Source organism: Mesoplodon densirostris, chromosome 1 (assembly GCF_025265405.1).
Source record: "Mesoplodon densirostris isolate mMesDen1 chromosome 1, mMesDen1 primary haplotype, whole genome shotgun sequence".
Taxonomy (NCBI): Eukaryota; Metazoa; Chordata; class Mammalia; order Artiodactyla; family Ziphiidae; genus Mesoplodon; species Mesoplodon densirostris.
This window is the reverse complement of record NC_082661.1, coordinates 223,416,555-223,434,814: the sequence shown is the minus strand read 5'-3', so window position 1 is coordinate 223,434,814 and position 18,260 is coordinate 223,416,555. Positions and strand designations below refer to the sequence as shown.

Genomic DNA, 18,260 nt, shown 5'->3' with positions numbered 1-18,260 from the left:
GCGTCCCCTGCATTGCAAGACAGATTCTTAACCACTGGACCACCAGGGAAGTCCCAATATTTCATTTTTTAAGGCTGAGTAATATTCCATTGTATATATGTATATAACACATCTTTTTTTTTTTAGTACTGTAGACAAGAGATCCACCTCAGTTTTTTTTTACTTTTTATTTTTTTAATTAAAAATTTTTAATTGAATTTTAGTTGATTTTTAATGTTATGTTAGTGTGTGGTTTACAGCAATGTGATTCAGTATACCAGCTGGTATACAGTAGGACCTTGTTGTTTATCTATTTTATATATAGTAGTTTGTATCTGCTAGTCCCAAGCTCCTAATTTATCCCTCTCCCACCTTCTTTCCCCTTTGGTAACTATAAGTTTGTTTTCTACATCTGTGAGTCTGTTTCTGTTTTGTAAATAAGTTCATTTGTATCATATTTTGGATCCCACATATAAGTGATATCATAAGGCATTTGTCTTTCTCTGTCTGACTTATTTGACTTAGTATGATAATCTCTAGGCCCATCCATGTTGCTGCAAATGGCATTATTTCATTCTTTTTTATGGCCGAGTAATATTTCCCCCCCCCCACACATATACACATACACACATATACATATACATACTACATCTTCTTTATCCATTCATCTGTCAGTGAACATTTAGGTTGCTTCCATGTCTCGACTATTGTAAATAGTGCTGCTGTGAACATTGGGGTGCATGTATCTTTTCGAATTAGAGTTTTCTCCAGACATATGCCCAGGAGTGGAATTGTTGAATCATATGGTAACTCTATTTTTAGTTTTTCAAGGAACCTCCATAGTGGCTGCACCGACTTACATTCCCACCAGCAGTGCGGGAGGGTTCCCTTTTCTCCACACCCTCTCCAGCATTTGTTATTTATAGACTTTTTAGTGATAGCCATTTTGACTGGTGTGAGGTGATACTTCACTGTAGTTTTGATTTGCATTTCTCTAATAATTAGTGATGTGGAGCATCCTTTCATGTGACTTTGGCCATCTGTATGTGTTTTTTGGAAAAATGTCTGTTTAGGTCTTCTGCCTGTTTTTTGATTAGGTTGTTTGTTTTTTGATATTAAGTTGCATGGACTGTTTATATACTTTGTATATTAACTTCTTATTGGTCATATTGTTTGCAAATATTTTCTCCCAGTATGTGGGTTGTTTTTTCGTTTTGTTGATGGTTTCCTTTACTGTGCAAGAGCTTTTAAGTTTGACTAGGTTCAATTTGTTTATTTTTGCTTTTATTTCTTTTGCCTTGGGAGATTGAGCTAAGAAAAGATTACTATGGTTTACGTCAGAGAATATTTTGTCTGTGTTCTCTTCTAGGAGTTTTATGGTGTCCTGTCTTATATTTAGGTCTTTAAACCATTGTGAGTTTATTTTTGTATATGGTGTGAGGGAGTGTTCTAGTTTAATGGATTTACATGTAGCTGTCCAGCTCTCCAACACCACTTTTTGAAGAGGTTGTCTTTTCTCCATTGACTATTATTGCTCCCTTTGACGTAGATTAGCTGGCCACAGGTGCGTGGGTTTATTTCTGGGCTCTATATTCTGTTCCATTGAGCTGTTTGTCTGTTTTTGTGCCAAATACATGCTGCTTTGATTACTGTGATTTCTGTAGCTTTGTGGTACAGTCTGAAGTCTGGAAGGGTTATGTCTCCAGCTTTATTTTTTTCTTCAGGATTGCTTTGGCAATTCAGGGTCTCTTGTGGTTCCATATAAATTTTAGGATTATTTGTTCTAGTTCTGTGAAAAATGTCATGGGTATTTTGATAGTGATTGCATTAGATTTTAGATTGCTTTGGGTAGTATGATGCCATTTTAACAGTATTACATTCTTCCAATCCAAGAGCATGGGTTATCTTTCCATTTCTTTAAATCACCATCAGTTTTCTTTATCAATGTTTTATAGTTTTCAGTGTATAGATCTTTCACTTCCTTGATTAAATTTATTCCTAGGTATTTTTTTGACACAATATTAAATGGGATTTCTTTTTGCTTTCTGTTTCTAATATTACATTATTAGTGTAAAGACATGCAACAGATTTCTGTATATTAATCTTAAATCCTGCTACCTTGATGAATTCATTTATTAGTTCTAATAGTTTTTGTGTGGAGACTTTAAGGTTCTCTATATAGAGTATCATGTCATCTACAAATAGTGACAGTTTTATTACCTCTTCCCTTCCAATTTGGAAGCCTTTTATTTCTTGTCTGATTGCTGTGGCTAGGACTTCCGATATTTTTTTGAATAGTAGTGGTGAGAGTGGGCATCCTTGTCTTGTTCCTGAAATTAATGGGAAGGCTTTCAGCTTTTCACTGTTAAGTATTATGTTGGCTCTGGGGTTATTATAAATGGCTTTTATTATGTTGAGATTTGTTCCCTGTATATCCACTTTGATGAGAATTTTTATCATGAATGGATGTTGAATTTTGTCAAATGCTTTTTCTATGTCTATTGAGATGATCATATGATTTTTTTTTTTTTCGATAAGCAGGCCTCTCACTGTTGTGGCCTCTCCTGTCACGGAGCACAGGCTCTGGATGCGCAGGCTCAGCGGCCATGGCTTACGGGCCCAGCCGCTCCGTGGCATGTGGGGTCTTCCCGGACCGGGGCAGGAACCCGTGTCCCCTGCATCGGCAGGCAGACTCCCAACCACTGCGCCACCAGGGAAGCCCGATCATATGATTTTTGTCTTTTCTTTTGTTAATGTGGTATATCACGTTGATTTGCATATGTTGAACCATCCTTGCGACCCTGGAATGAATCCAACTTGATAGTGGTATATGATCCTTTGTATGTATTGTTGGATTCAGGTTCCTAATATTTTGTGGAGGATTTTTGCATCTGTATTCATCAAAGATATTGGCTGTAATTTTCTTTTTTGTAATGTCTTTGGTTTTGGTATCATGGCAATGGTAGCTTCATAGAATGGATTTGGGAGTGTTCCCTCCTCTTCAAATCTCTGGAACAGTTTGAGCAGGATAGGTATAAGTTTTTCTTTGTATGTTTGGTAGAATATCCCAGTGAAGCTGTCTGGTCCCAGACTTTTGTTTGGAGGGAGACTTTTGTTTGTTTGTTTTTTGGTTTTTGTTTGTTTTTTGGGTTTTGTTTGTTGGTTTTTGTTTTTTTAAATTACAGAGTCTATTTCACTTCTAGTGATCAGTCTGTTCAAATTATCTGTTTCTTTTTGACTCAGTTTTGGCAGGCTGTATGTTTCTGGAACCTTGTCCATTTCTTCTAGGTTGTTCAATTTGTTGGCATATAACTGTTCATAATATTCTCTTATGATTTTTTTGTATTTCTGTGGTATCAGTTATTTCTCCTCTTTCATTTCTTATTTTATTTGGGTCCTCTCTCTTTTCTTCTTGGTGAGCCTAGATAGAGGTTTGTTGATTTAGTTTATCTTTTCAAAAAAACAGCTCTTGGTTTTATTGATCTTTCCTATGGTTTTTAATCTCTATTTTATTTATTTCCTCTCTGATCTTTATTATTTTCTTCCTTCTGCTGACTTTGGGTTTTGTTTATTCTTTTTCTAATTCTGTTAGCTGGTAGGTTAGGCTGTTTATTTGAGATTTTTCATGTTTCTTTTTTTTTTTTTTTTTTTCCGGTACGCCGGGCCTCTCACTGTTGTGGCCTCTCCCATTACGGAGCACAGGCTCCAGACGCGCAGGCTCAGCGGCCATGGCTCACGGGCCCAGCCGCTCTGCGGCATGTGGGATCTTCCCGGACCGGGGCACGAAACCGTGTCCCCTGCATCGGCAGGCGGACTCTCAACCACTGCGCCACCAGGGAAGCCCTTCATGTTTCTTGATGGAGGCCTATATTGCTATGAACTTCCCTCTTAGCATTGCTTTTGCTGCATCTCATAGATTTTATATGGTTGTGTTTTCATTTTTTTGATAAATTTATTTATTTTAATTTATTTTCACTTTTGGCTGTGTTGAGTCTTCGTTGCTGCATGCAGGATTTCTCTAGTTGCAGCGAGTGGGGGCTACTTTTCATTGCAGTGTGTGGGTTACTTATTGCAGTGGCTTCTCTTGTTGCGGAGCACAGGCTCTAGGTGTATGGGCTTCAGTAGTTGTGGCATGTGGGCTCAGTAGTTGTGGCTTGAGGGCTCTAGAGCTCAGGCTCAGTAGTTGTGGCGCACGGGCTTAGTTGCTCTGCAGCATGTGGAATCTTCCCGGAACAAGGCTTGAACCTGTGTCCCCTGCCTTGGCAAGCGGATTCTTAACCACTGTGCCACCAGGGAAGCCCTGTGTTTTCATTTTTATTTGTCTTTAGGTGTTTCTGATTTCTTCTTTCGGTTCATCATTGACCCATTGGTTATTAGTAGCATGTTGTTTAGGTTTCGTGTGTTCATTCTTTTCCCATTTTTCTTTCTGCGGTTGATTTCTAGTTTCATACTCTTGTGGGCAGAAAAGATGCTTGAAGTAATTTCTGTCCTCTAAACTTGTTGTGGCATGTTTTGTGACCTAGTATGTGGTCTGTCCTAGTGACTGTTCCATATGGGCTTAAAAAGAATATGTGTTCTGGGTTTGTTTGGTTTTTTTTTGGATGTAGTATCCTGTAGATATCAATTAAGCCCAACTGGTCTGTTGTGTCATTTAGGACCTCTGTTGCCTTATTGATTTTCTGTCTGGATGATCTGTCCATTGATGTCAGTGGGGGTGCTAAAGTCTTCTAGTATTATTATATTACTGTCAATTTCTTCCTTTATGTCTGTTAGTATTTGCTTTCTGTATTTAGGTGTTTCTATATTGGGTGCATACATGTTAATGAGTGTACTATCCTCTTCTTGTGTTGATCCCTATATCATTATATAATGCCCTTCTTTGTCTTTCTTTATGGCCATTGTTTTAAAGTCTATTGTGACCCTGCTTTCTTGTTTCCATCTGCATGAAATATCTTTTTCCATCCCTTCACTTTCAATCCGTGTGTGTCTTTTACCCCGAAGTGAGTTTCTTGTAGGCAGTATATTGTAGGTTTTTGTTTTTTTTATCCAGTCTGCCACTGTGTGTCTTTTTTTTTGTGTGTGTGGATCATGGGCCTCTCACTGTTGTGGCCTCTCCTGTTGCAGAGCACAGGCTCCGGATGCGCAGGCCCAGTGGCCATGGCTCACGGGCCCAGCCGCTCCGCGGCATGTGGGATCCTCCCAGACCAGGGCATGAACCTGTGTCCCCTGCATCGGCAGGTGGACTCTCAACCACTGTGCCACCAGGGAAGCCCTAAGAACTTTTTTTAAAGTGTGTGTTTAGGGGGGAGATGTCAGGCCCTAATGAATTTATAAAGGAAGAATGAATTAATGAATGGACATAAATATATGCTGACAACAATTTATGAAAGGAGAAAAATGTGTTGTATATACATTATTCTGTAAGAGAATAGTTACATCCAGACGTTCTTTCACAGTTTGTATGTGGCACTGAGGTTAATAATTTCTACCATTTTAGTAGATTTATTTTGCCACGTTTGCTGGCATAGAATTGGATGTACTCACTCTTGGCTTTGGATTTCTGAGAAGGCTTTTCTGTTAGTGGTTATGCAAACATTAATAGAATGAGAAGACCAGGATCCTGTCCTTCTGCTGTGTGGCTGCAAAGCACATTCCAGAGAGTGAAATGGAAAGAGGTCAGCTCACAGGATTACATCTTCCCAGTTTAGAATCAAGAAAACAGCAAAAATGGTAACATTCTCAATCACATTCACTAAAACTCTTCTCATTTTTCCTCTTACTTGACTTTGGAAAATAAACAGGAAGATTTTGTTCGCTATTGGAATGAAAGTGAACTGGAGTACAGGAGAGATAGATATATTTCCCAAGCATTCCTAAAGTGACACAGATTTGAGATAGAAGAATATTCTCTGGGGGAGCAACGTAGGATAAGGCCATCTTGTTCAACACTTTAGGAAAGTTTTTTTGAAAGTTTATGATTAAAAAAAAATAAATGAAAAGAAATGTCAGTTGAGAAAGGAGTCTTAAAAGGCTGTCACTGTAATTAATACACGAGGAAGGAAAAGCACAAGACTAGCTGGTCAGCTAGGCTGGGCTCTGAGCTTGTGATCCATAAGCTGAAGGGGACTAACCTGCCATGACATCTTTGAGCCCTCGAATAGGGGCCAAACCATGAACAGGCTTTTCAGAAATAAGGGCATCCCATCACTGTGTCATGTTTTATAACTGTCTCTCATTTTCTTTAGACAGAGGTTACTGAATCCTGCCATGAAAAGAAAGTATGCAACAGTGATGCCGCTGAACTCCTTAGGTCAGGTCTCAGCCTTTGCACGGGATTTACTGAGCACCAGCTTGTGCCGCGTTGTGCTATGTATGCAGTGAGCGAGTACAAAGGATGACACAGCAACACCAGAATGGCCTAGAAATCTGGGGAAATGGGATGTTGGGATCATGGAAATTTCTGGTTGAGAACCGGTGCTCATTCCTGTCTCATAATGTATGTGGGAACAACCCTTTGTTCTTATTCTGTAATGTTACTTATTACAGCTTTTGTAAAGTTTACTGGATCCTGGGAGACAATTCACATGTTCCCTGTAGTTGGAACAGACATTATTGGCAGGCCACCCTACAGCTATTTCCTCCTGTTCTCTGCTAATAGAAGTGGCTGTGCGTCCAGCCCCAGGGATTGAATCATAGTTGGTTATACTAATCCTATTCTCCTTTGCCAGTGATTGGTCTAGGGTTAGGCATGTGACTCAATTCTGGCAAATGAAACATGAGGTGATACTTAATGTGGGGTTTTGAGGGAAGGTTTTCCTGCCTGATAAGAGAGAGACTTGAGGAGGAACCCTATGCTGTTGCCAAAGTTAAGAGGCTGTTGTGTGAGGCCTGATACTTGGAGCTGCTGCATCCTTTTTGTGACCTCGAGGAACCAGTGTTGACATAGAGGGATGTCAGAGATGTTGAACTACTGAACTAGCCTTGTAATCATCTCACTCTGGTCTTATAAAAAATAAGGCCTATTTGTTCAATCCAGTTGTAGTCAGGTATTCTGAGTTTATAACCAAAAGCATCCTACAACAGTTAAAGGTATGGGCTTTGAAATCACACATACATATGTTTGAGTTCCACATCTTCCATTAGCAGGCTGTTTGACATTGCATATAAGTTACTGGGTCTTTCTGTACACGTGGGATAATAATAATCATACCTCATATGTTAACTGTGAGGACTAAATGGGTTGATGCCTAGATATTGATAGCATACAATACGTATTCAATCAACGTTATTATCATTATCATTACCTCTGTGTTAAGTCATCAAAGAAAGCCTAGGGAGGTGGGCAGAACTGGCAGTTGCTCAGGGCATTGGATGAGGGTTGGAAACGGCATCATCCAGGGGAGCCCACAGGAGTGAGGGAGCAGCAGTGGCACCTGGAAGGGGAGACGTAAGGACCGTGATTCTGTCTCAGAGCTCTCAGCTCATCCCTCTGCCTGGTCGTTTTTTTTAATGTATTTAATTTATTTTATTTTTGGCTGCATTGGGTCTTCATTGCCGCACGTGGGCTTTCTCTAGTTGTGGCGGGCGGGGGCTGCTCTTTGTTGTGGTGCGCGGGCTTCTCATTGCAGTGGCTTCTCTTGTTGAGGAGCACGGGCTCCAGGTGCGTGGGCTTCAGTAGTTGTGGCACGCGGGCTCAGTAGTTGTGGCTTGCAGACTCTAGAGCACAGGCTCAGTAGTTGTGGCGCACGGGCTTAGTTGCTCCGTGACATGTGGGATCTTCCCGGACCAGGGATTGAACGTGCGTCCCCTGCATTGGCAGGCGGATTCTTAACCACTGCGCCACCACGGAAGTCCCCTGCTTGGTCATTTTGAAAGTACGATGGCAGAAAGTGTGGTTCAGGTCATACACAAGTCATATTTGGCCAGCAGATGATTCTGTAGGCCCAAGCAGTGTTTTTAAAAGTTATATTATTAACATTTTTAAAAGGCAAGATTCCATGTAAAATCTAGATCTGTCTCGGATCTTCTTGCAATGATATTTTTAAAAGAAAGCCTCTATTTGTTTAATCCACTCATAGTCAGGTGTTCTGAATTTATAATCAAAAGTATTCTTGTGGATAAAGGCAGGGCTTGGAGGTGAGACATAGCCGGGCCTTGGAGAGGGCAGTATGGGCTCTTGCTCTGATATTAAACCCCCAGTATGCAAGTTTGGCTCTAACATGTACTGAACTTGGACAAATCACTTAACTTCTAAGCCTCAGTTTCCTTATCTTTAAGATGAGGTTAATAGGAATTACCATCTCATAGAACTGTGAGGATTATGTAAAATAAAGGGTGTACAATGCCTAGGATGGGTAAGTGAGTTGTAAATGCTGGCTTATGATGATTATTCCTCAAAGAATACAGTTGGCTGTGGCTGGGATGATCAGGCGTAGGGGTCTTACATTTTCCTTGCCAAAAGAAACAGAATGATTGAAGTTTTCTCTACTAAGGGAAAATAATCGTCAGGCTTCTGTGACCTGAGTTGGAGGAGAAATTTTCAGGCAGTAAGCCGAAGAATTCCTAAATTTCTTTCTTTTGGTAAGCCTCCTTCCAATTTTACTGACGCAAAAATTTGAGTAGCAAGAGGCATGCCAGCTGTTCGATGATGGTGCAAAGTTCTGCTTCTTCCAGCAGAGGCCTCTTGTGCACAGGAAATGAGGCTGGTGGTGGCTGGAGGGGACCCTGGGCCAGGGCACTGGTTTCCCAGAAGCTCCCCCAGAGTCAAGCAGGGAGGAGAGTCTAAGGAAGCGCTTGTGGGGACCGCCCCCCTGTCCCCTGTCCAGGCTTCAGAGAGCTGGATGCCAGTGTCCTGAAATTCTGGAGTCTTTCTTGAAAGAAAGAGACGGGGAGAGAGAAGGAGAGAAAGAAAGAGGGATGGATAGAGGGAGGAAGCGGGGAGGAGGGAGAGGGAGGAAGGAGGCAGCAGGTCTGTTTAAGCTCCGGGGCTCAGAGGCCGGGCACCCACGAGGCCGAGGATCTCAAGGGGCAGACCGCAGGGAGACTCTTTCTGCTCTCGGCCTTTCAGTTGATTTCATTTCCCTTCATTGTTGCTACCTGGGCAAAAGGGCACCTGAATGATGTTTAATCCTAATTTAACTGCTATGGAGCTATGAAAACTTGGCACAAAGCCTCCGGAATAACTGATTGGTGGGGGAGAAGTCAGATGAGCTCTTAAAAGTCCCGGTAACGGAGAGCGAGAAGGACTGAAGCCGTGAGTTACTGAAACCGTGAGTTACGGCGTGGTTTGTAGAAAGGCCCAAACTTCTGGTGACGGAGGGACCGAGGGAGGGTCCTTCCTGGTCCAGCATGGCCTCTTCTGTCTAAGGGGGTGGCCCTGTGGGTGAGTCGCTGGCCACACATTCTTGAAGCTTTAAACCTGGAGTCTCTTTGCCTTTCAGAACTAAAACGCATGGTCCCTGGTGCATTTGCTGGGTGCCTATGTTGATCGTCGTTCAAGACGTGCTTTTGGTGAGGTAGGAAAGCAGTCGGGGCCAAATGGTGACTCTGACCTTCCCAGATCAACACTGGGAAGGAGAAGACGGCTAAGGGCTGCTTTGGCATCAGGCTGCCTTGCCCAGTCGTCCATGAGCACATAAATACTTCCTGAGCATGTATGTCCCTGTCTGTGGGAGAGGTCAAGTCACCCCTGGTGCTGGGGCTCAGGCAGTGGTGGAAGGGGTGCAGGGGGTGGTACTTAGGAAGGAGGCGGGCATGTTTCTTTTGGGCAGCGCTGCTCCGGTGGTGGTACCTGCCTGTGGAGCTGCGGTGGGTCTTCACAGGGATGTGATGGCTGATCCTTTGGCCTCTCCGGGGCAGACTGTGCTTCAGCTATGAGACAGGATTCTGCATTAACACGGCGCCCCTTGGGGAGCATTTTGGATGCCCTGGCTTGAATTTTGGTGGGCTGGAAGGGACACAAGGCAATGGGCAGAACCAGGCAGGGTGTTGAGATGAAGCTCGAGGGCTCCAACGCCAAGGAAGGAGAGTGAGGCTGAAGGAGGATGGGTAGGGAGAGAAAACCAGCATGACTCTTGTGGCCCCTCTGGGGTTCATTTGCAGAGAATAGTGTGCGTGCCTCACGTACTGAAGCTACCGAGTCCGTTGTTGATGGGATGCCAGTTTCCCGCTGGTTTGCCAGCCTTCAGTGCCAGCACTTGGGCAGCTTCGCCTACCCCCTCTTGGGCACGTCTGTGCCACCTTGCCTTTCAGAGCAGCCGTGCAGTCCGTGATGGGCTGTGGAGCGAGACCCAGGAGCGCAGTGTGAGCCCTGATCAGCCCCTTTACTAGACTGGGGACCTCCAGGCACATCAGCATCTTTTTCTTTCTGTGGAAAATGGCAGGAATTACTCCCCCTGCCTGCTTTTTACCTCTCAGATTGTTATGAGAATAAATATTTGAAAATATCTTGTAAAAGACAGCACTCCTGTTTACAAGTTTTGTTTTTATTTTTTTTCAAAATTACGAAAGGAAGTTTATTTCAAAAGCAAAAGAGAACATTTACATTTGAACAAAGTGACAAACTGGTTGTCCTGCAAAAGAAAAAAATTCATGGCGTGAAGTTTCTCATTAAAAATTTTTGAAACAAAAATAACTTCAGTTGTGCATTCTTGCCTTAGGAAAGGGAAGGAAAACTGTAAAACAGGTTTGGAAAGAAAAAATCTCTCTCTGGCCAGAGAATAGACCTAGCAACATGGTTATCTGGTATCTGGCATCAACTCGTCACCCTCCCTGAGCTGATGCCATCGTATTCGAGGTTTCATCTCACCATCTTCAGCACCAACTCTGCTTCCTGAGTCCCAAGAAGGAAGCCTGGGAGATGGGATTGCTAGAATTCAGATTCTTCTGCAAGTCTTCTGCCAGTTCTCTGCAGACTGCGAGAAAGTTGAACTTGCTTGTTCCTCTCCTTTGGGTGGGATCCCAAGCACCACGGCCACTTGAAGACCTTCAGCTTTAGCATCAACATGCCCAAGGGCTCTTGCACGGCATCTAAGGGACTACAGACCATGGAGGCTGGAGAGCGGGAGTCCTCCTGAGTCAGAGCAGGGATAACAAGACTTTGCTGCGGTAACTGTCCCTGCCCTCATCCTACCTGATCTAATACCCTTGGTCATCTCTGAGGATTTCCTTAAGAGAACCTGTGACATTGTCCTTACAATGCATCTTTCCTTCTTAATCCAGGGAAATGATTTTGCCCTTGGTGATGGCCATTTACCATGATTGCAGGTGACTTTCAGAGTGAGTGGATGTTTGCACGCAAGTTGGAACTCGAAGGAACTTCAGGTTCAATCTCCATCCTTTAGGTAAGGAATTTTGATTTGTGCCAGAAGCTAGGACCTGTTTGCCAAAAGCAACCCCCCTCCTAATACTGGGAACAAAAGTAGATCACCCACGTAGGTAGCCTCCCAGCTCTTGGTGTGGCCATGGGACTGAAGTTTTGTTTCCAGTGCAGTGTGAGGGGGGAAGGGGCCCATTCTAAACTCCCACACGTACTTCTCCGCGCTCTCCCTTCCAGTTGACTGGACCATCACCCCCAGCAAGACCTTAGGAGCCAAGGGCTGGAGAGAGAGTCACTGTCAGCGGGGATCCCTTCATGACTATGTGGAAGAGAGACGCCCTACTCACCCCTGTCCCCTACTGCAAGTGTGGTTTATTAAAACACGTGAGTGGAGACAGGAGATCCTGTGGTTTAATGCTTTATGTGTGCCTCAGTCTCCTCATCTGTAAAATTGCAACAAAGTTCTTCCTTCCCAGAGTTTTTGAACAAGTAATATGGGATAATGAGTGACCACTCACTGTAGTGCCTGGCAGGTGACAGATGCTCAAGAAATCTAGACGGAACGCATATCTTCGTTCCCGGAGGGTGGTTGTGACGTCTTCATGAAATAATCATTTTGGAGAGAGAGATCGCCATGGAAAAGCTACTGGTTGGAGGTGAGAAAATGCTGTCTCAGCCCCCTCCTCCCTCTTATTCTAAGAAACTCTAACAATTTGTGGACCTAGTCACTTGTCCAGGGTAATGGAAGCAGGCTATTATAGACACAGTGGAATCTATAATAACGGAGAATGCTATCCATTGAATTTCACGCGCCTCCTCAGCACCTCCCTCAACCCCAAACCCCAGTGACGAACCTAGAAAACCCATGGACAGGAACTTGTCGTCTGGGGGATTGGTGGTGAAACAAAGCAGCAGCTATACTGAGGATTATAGGGAGGAGATGTTTTCATGTCGTAGGTGTTTAGAAAAAGTTCGCAATTTGGATGGTTTATTTAGATGGTCTTTAAGATATTGTCTAGCCCTGAGTTCTGTGATCCTTAAGAAAATAAAAGAATTTTAGTTTCATCTTCTCTTGACTGCTGTGCCTCCCTAAGTCCATTACCTGCGGAAGCACAATCAGAAAGAAAATTCCCCCCAAAACACAAAATAAGGAGGAGAAGGAGATGCAACTAGAGACCTCCAGTCTATGAATAATTCATAGTTAAGCATCTTAGCCTGTTATTACAGGGAAAATCAAGTCATGTGGACATTTAAGCAACATATCTTTTTAGTGAGACTCTGGGCTCACTTTGCATTTTGCCTGGGGTACATTATGACTGCATCATCCTTATATAGATCTGTATGGATTTTTTTCTTTCTCTCTTAAATACAGGACTTCAGGTATGGCGAAAGAATAACCTGTGGAATCAGACACACCTGGATTTGAATCTGGGGTGAGTTAGTTAATATTCAGATTATCTGTTTCCTCATTGTAAAATTGGGGTTAAATATCTACCCCATGGGGATGTCATGAGAATTATCACTAGAATTCATTAAAACAAAGGGGCTGGCAAATAACAGATGCTCAGATCTGCCTGGCTCCTGCCCCTCTTTTCTCCTGCTGAGATGCAGAGGGTCCGGTCTGTGGGTTTGTGGGCCTGCCCTGCGAGGTGGTGCCGGCAAGATCCTCACCACATCCAACGACTGCAGGGGACTCCAGTGGGTAAATGAGCAGCAGGCTGGCTTCCTACAGCCAAAAAAGAAAGACTGCCAATCCTGAAAAAGTCTAGGTTATGCTTGCAGGGTATAGAAAGCTCAAAAGATGACGAAGGTTCTAAGGGAGCTATTTTTATTTAACTTGTTTATTTATTTTTATTTTGGGCTGCGTTGGGTCTTTGTTGCTGCGTGTGGGCTTTCTCTGGTTGTGGCGAGCGGGGGCTACTCTTGGTTGAGATGCGTGGGCTTTCACTGTGGTGGCTTCTCTTGTTGCGGAGCACGGGCTCTAGGTGCGCAGGCTTCAGTAGTTGTGGCACGCGGGCTTCAGTAGTTGTGACGTGTGGGCTCAGTAGTTGTGGCTCACGGGCTCTAGAGTGCAGGCTCAGTAGTCGTGGCGCATGTGCTTAGTTGCTCCGTGGCATGTGGGATGTTCCCGGGCCAGGGCTCGAACCCCGTGTCCCCTGCATTGGCGGGCGGATTCTTAACCACTGCACCACCTGGGAAGTCCAGGAAGCTATTTTTATTTTTATTTTTTTATTTTTATTTTATTTTATTTTATTTTATTTTTTTGCGGTATGCGGGCCTCTCACTGTTGTGGCCTCCCCCGTTGCAGAGCACAGGCTCCGGACGCGCAGGCTCCGGACGCGCAGGCTCAGCGGCCATGGCTCATGGGCCCAGCCGCTCCGCGGCATATGGGATCCTCCCAGACCGGGGCACGAACCCGTATCCCCTGCATCGGCAGGCGGACTCTCAACCACTTGCGCCACCAGGGAGGCCCAGGAGGAAGCTATTTTTAAATGGCTTCCTGCTGAGAGACAGCTTTCTGGGAAGGTTTATTTCAGGCCCATTGTAGCTTTCCACCTGTCTCCTGCATTCCTTCTGGTATGTTTCCCCACCTGCTGGTCCAAAATGAAAAACACTCCTTCCTCAGAGGCACAGACGGTGTTGGTAGCCTTTTTGTCTGAGCGCCATGCAGAGGCTCAGGCCAGCGCTGCAATCTGGGAGGAGGGAGAGGAAGTTTCTGGAACAGAAGCAGGGCTTCTTATGAAAGGAGGGGAGTGTTATTTTTAGTCTGGGCATGAGTTGCTTCGTTGTTCCTGCTGCTGTCAGCTTCTCTTTAAAGTGACCTCCTGGTGTGGGAATTGTTGGGCTAGAGACCTGGAGACGGTAACAAGCCACCCCACACCTAAGGCTGAAAACATCAGCCATTGTTTCATTTACTCCTGAATCTGCCACTGGGGCAGGCCTCCGCGTGTCAGCTGAGGCAGCGTGAAGGCTAGTCAGGTGGGACTCTGGCCGGAATCCTCTCACAGCTTCACTCCCTCACACGTCTGCCGGTTGACGCCGGCGTTGGCTATGACCTTGGTGAAGGCTGTTGGTTGAACACCTACACGTGGCTTCTCCACGTGGCCACTGGCTCCCTCAGAGCAGGCCTGGTGACTGGGTTCCAGGAGGGAGAGGCTCGACCCAGGGGGACTGAAGTTGTACTGCATTTTCTTACCTAACCTTGGAAACCCCTTAGCATCACTTCTCCGCGTGTCGCACACCCGGCTGGATGTACAGGGAAGGAACGTAGGCCCCTCCCCTCAGGAGGAGGAGTGTCAGCGCGATACTGTAAGACTGGAGGCCTCGTCGTGGCCGCCTGGAAAATAACTGTTTCTCACAGAGAAATGAAACTGGGGGAGGAATGGAGGCATGGGTTTGCTGTTGGAGAATTATGGAGACTCAGAACTACTGTTTTGACTTTAAAAATACAAGTTTCAAAAACTGGAATATGGGCATACCTCATTTGATTGCGCTTTTCTTTATTGTGCTTTGCAGATATTGCAGGGTTTTTTGGTTTTTTTTTAATCAATTGAAGGTTTGTGGTAACCCTGTGTTAACCAGTGTCATTTTTACAACAGTATTTGCTCACTTCCTGTCTCTGTGTCACAATTGGGTAATTCTTGAAATATTTTGAATTTTTCATTATTATTGTATTTGTTATAGTGATCTGTGATCTTTGATGTTACCATTGCAATTGTTTTGAGGTGTCACAAACCATGCCCATACAAGACGGTGAACCTAACTGATAAATGATGTGTGTGTTCTGACCGCTCCACTGAATGGCCGTTCCCTGTCTCTCTCCTTCTCCTCGGGCCTCTCTATTCCCTGAGACACAACAATCTTGAAATCAGGCCAGTTAATAACCCTACAAGGTCCCCTAAGTGTTCAAGTGAAAGGAAAAAGTTGCACGTCTCTCCCTTTAAATCAAAAGCTAGAAATGATCAAACTCATGAAGGTATATCAAAAGCCAAGAAAGGCTGAAAACTAGGCCTCTCACACCAGTTAGCCAAGCCAATTCCCTTCTTTTTTTTTTTGCGGTACGCGGGCCTCTCACCGCTGTGGCCTCTCCCGTTGCGGAGCACAGGCTCCGGACGCGCAGGCTCAGCGGCCGTGGCTCACGGGCCCAGCCGCTCCGTGGCATGTGGGATCCTCCCAGACCGGGGCACGAACCCGTGTCCACTGCATCGGCAGGCGGACTCTCAACCACTGCGCCACCAGGGAAGCCCTCCCTTCCATTTTTGAAGGGAATGAAAAGTGCTCCTCCAGTGAACACACCAAAGAAAAGAAAGCAAAAGAGCCTTATTGCTGATAGATCAAACCAGCTACAACATTCCCTTAAGCCAAAGCCTATTCCAGAGCAAGGCCCTAAGTCTTTTCCATTCTGTAAAGATTGAGAAAGGTGAGGAAGCTGCAGAAGAAATGTCTGAAGCTGGCAGAGGTTGGCTCAAGAGGCTGAAGGAAGGAAGGCATCTCCATAACGTCAGAGAGCGAGGTGAAGCAGCAAGTGCTGATGTAGAAGCCGCAGCAAGTTATCCAGAAGATCAAAGATCACTAAACGAGGTGGCTACACTACACACCAAGTTTTCAACGTAGACGAAACAGCCTTCTATTGGAAGAAGATGCCGTCTAGGACTTTCCTAGCTAGAGAGCAGAAGCCAGTGCCTGGCTTCAAAGGACAGGCTGATTCTGTTGTTAGGGGCTAACGTACCTGGTGGCTTTAAATTGAAACCAGTGCTCACTTAACAATTCTAAAAACCCTAGAGCCCTTAAGACTTACACTAAACCTACTCTGCCTGTGCTCCATAAACGGAACAACAACGGCTAGATGACAGCACAGCTCTTTACAACATGGTTTGCTGAATATTTTAAGCCCACTGTTGAGACCTACTGCTCGGAAAAAGAGATTTCTTTCAAGATATGACTGTTCATTGACAATGCACCTGGTTACCCGAGAGCTCTGATGGAGACGTACAACAAGATTAATGACGTTTTCATGCCTCCTAACACATCCATTCTGCAGTCATGGACCAAGGAGTAATTTCGACTTTTGAGTCTTATCATTTAAGAAATACACCTTGTAAGGCTATAGGTAGAAATTCCTCTGCTGGATCTGGGCAAATTCAATTGAAAACCTTTTGGAAAGGATTCACCATTCTACATGCCATGAAGAATATTCATGATTCATGGGAAGAGGTCAAAATATCCACATTCCTACAGGAGTCTGGAAGAAGTTGATTCCAGCCCTCATGGATGACTTTGAGGGGGCCAAGATTTCAGTGGAGGAATGAACTGCAGATGTGGTGGAAATAATAAGTAGAATTAGAGGTGGAGCCTGAAGATATGACTGAATTGCTGCAATTGCATAATAAATCTTAAAGGGATGAAGAGTTACTTCCTATGGATGAGCAAAGAAAGTGGTTTCTTGAGATGGAATCTATACCTGGTGAAGACTGTTGAAATGACAATGAAGGATTGGTTTAGTGTGCCCCCAGCAGCTGGGCTGACAAGTCCTTTGTGGAAGAAGGATCTGGGTTGCACATCACAGTGTCCACCACGGCACCTCATTCAAACACTTTTCATTTCTCCTCTCCCTTATTTTCAACCTCTTGAGTGAAGAGGTCAGCAAAGCTTCGTGCTGGAAGGCTTTTCAACACTTTATGCATCGCAGAGGCATTGGGAACACACCGAGGGTTGAAGAGGAAACAGTTTTGCATGAGATGATGGAGGAAGATGAAGTGACACAGCCTAAATGAAATGAGCCTGGCAAGGACTTGACAAACCCAAAGCTTTCATCTCAGGTTGAATTTTTTTTTTTTGATAATTTTTTTTTTGCTGATTTCTGGATCAAAAAATTGATTCTAGAGGGAACTGTGAATGTGAGAACCAGGCTATGGAATGATCCCATGATTAGAAGGAATAATCTTAGAAAAATATTTGTAGAGATCAAACAAGATGAGCTCATCAATTTACTTTTCCTTTTATTATAAAAGTAAAATAAAAAATAGCATTTATAAATCCAACGTTTTTTCCTTTAAAGTATTTGATCTAAAAAAACATATTTACAATAGCAAAATGCAGCCAAAGGGGGGAAATACCATTTTCAGGACTGATTGTAACCATGTTTAAATACTGAAATGTACATATTCTTTTTTCAAATCACAGAGAGGACCACATTAGGAAAAGCAGTGATTTTTTTTTTTTTTTCCAGCCACTCAGCTTGCGGGATCTTATAGTTCCCCAACCAGGGATCGAACCCGGGCCTCCTGCAGTGGAAGCACCAAGTCCTAACCACAGGACAGCCAGGAAAGTCCTAATGAGCCTTTTTTTTTTTTTTTTAAATCACACACCAAATAACTCTCACTTTAAAATATCCCTTTTCATAATCCTTAATCTGAATGCACAACTGTGCTATGGACAGCCAGAAGGAACACCCAGTAGGGACTGTGACAACTTTTAATGACAGTGGGAAAGCAGCAGAGGGACAGCAGCAATGATAACAGAAAGCAGCTGGTAAAGCTCAACAAGCTACCGCACTCCCAAAGGGGCGTCAGCCCAGCCGCGGGCCGTGATCGTAGATACTATCGGTAAGTCAGCTGAACTAAAATTCATTTCAGAACCAAAGAAGAAATCCACGTTTAAGGCCTTGAATTACACCCCAGAGCGATCCAAGCAGGCCGGTATTCCTCGGAGCACCTTCAGATGCACTTCCTTCCTCTGGACCATGCGATGGAATTTCAGAGCTTTGGTTTACTCAGTGTTGGAAGCTGCCAGCAGGCTAAATTTTGCCTTCTAGAGGTCCTTCCTGCCCGTAATCGTGGGGTACTTTGTTAAGAGTTAGCGACGAGCTGCCGCTGGTCAGAGACTCTGTGAAGCTGAGTTTGCGGAAGGACGTCTCTACGCCGCTGTCACAGACGCTGTCGTCCTGGAACTCGTCTGGGGGGAG

General features: G+C 44.3%; 1 protein-coding gene across 6 annotated transcripts in view; it reads right to left on the bottom strand.

Annotated features, from left to right (window-relative positions):
- Positions 1 to 17,326: 17,326 nt before the first annotated feature.
- Positions 17,327 to 18,260, bottom strand: part of NFKB1 (nuclear factor kappa B subunit 1) — a 133,714-nt gene continuing 132,780 nt past the window's right edge. For all 6 annotated transcript variants that reach the window (XM_060115480.1, XM_060115489.1, XM_060115508.1 and 3 more), the window contains one exon: positions 17,327 to 18,250. In XM_060115480.1, coding sequence (XP_059971463.1) covers positions 18,093 to 18,250 — 158 coding nt within the window. In that variant the 3' untranslated portion in view covers positions 17,327 to 18,092. The remainder of the gene's footprint in view (positions 18,251 to 18,260) is intronic.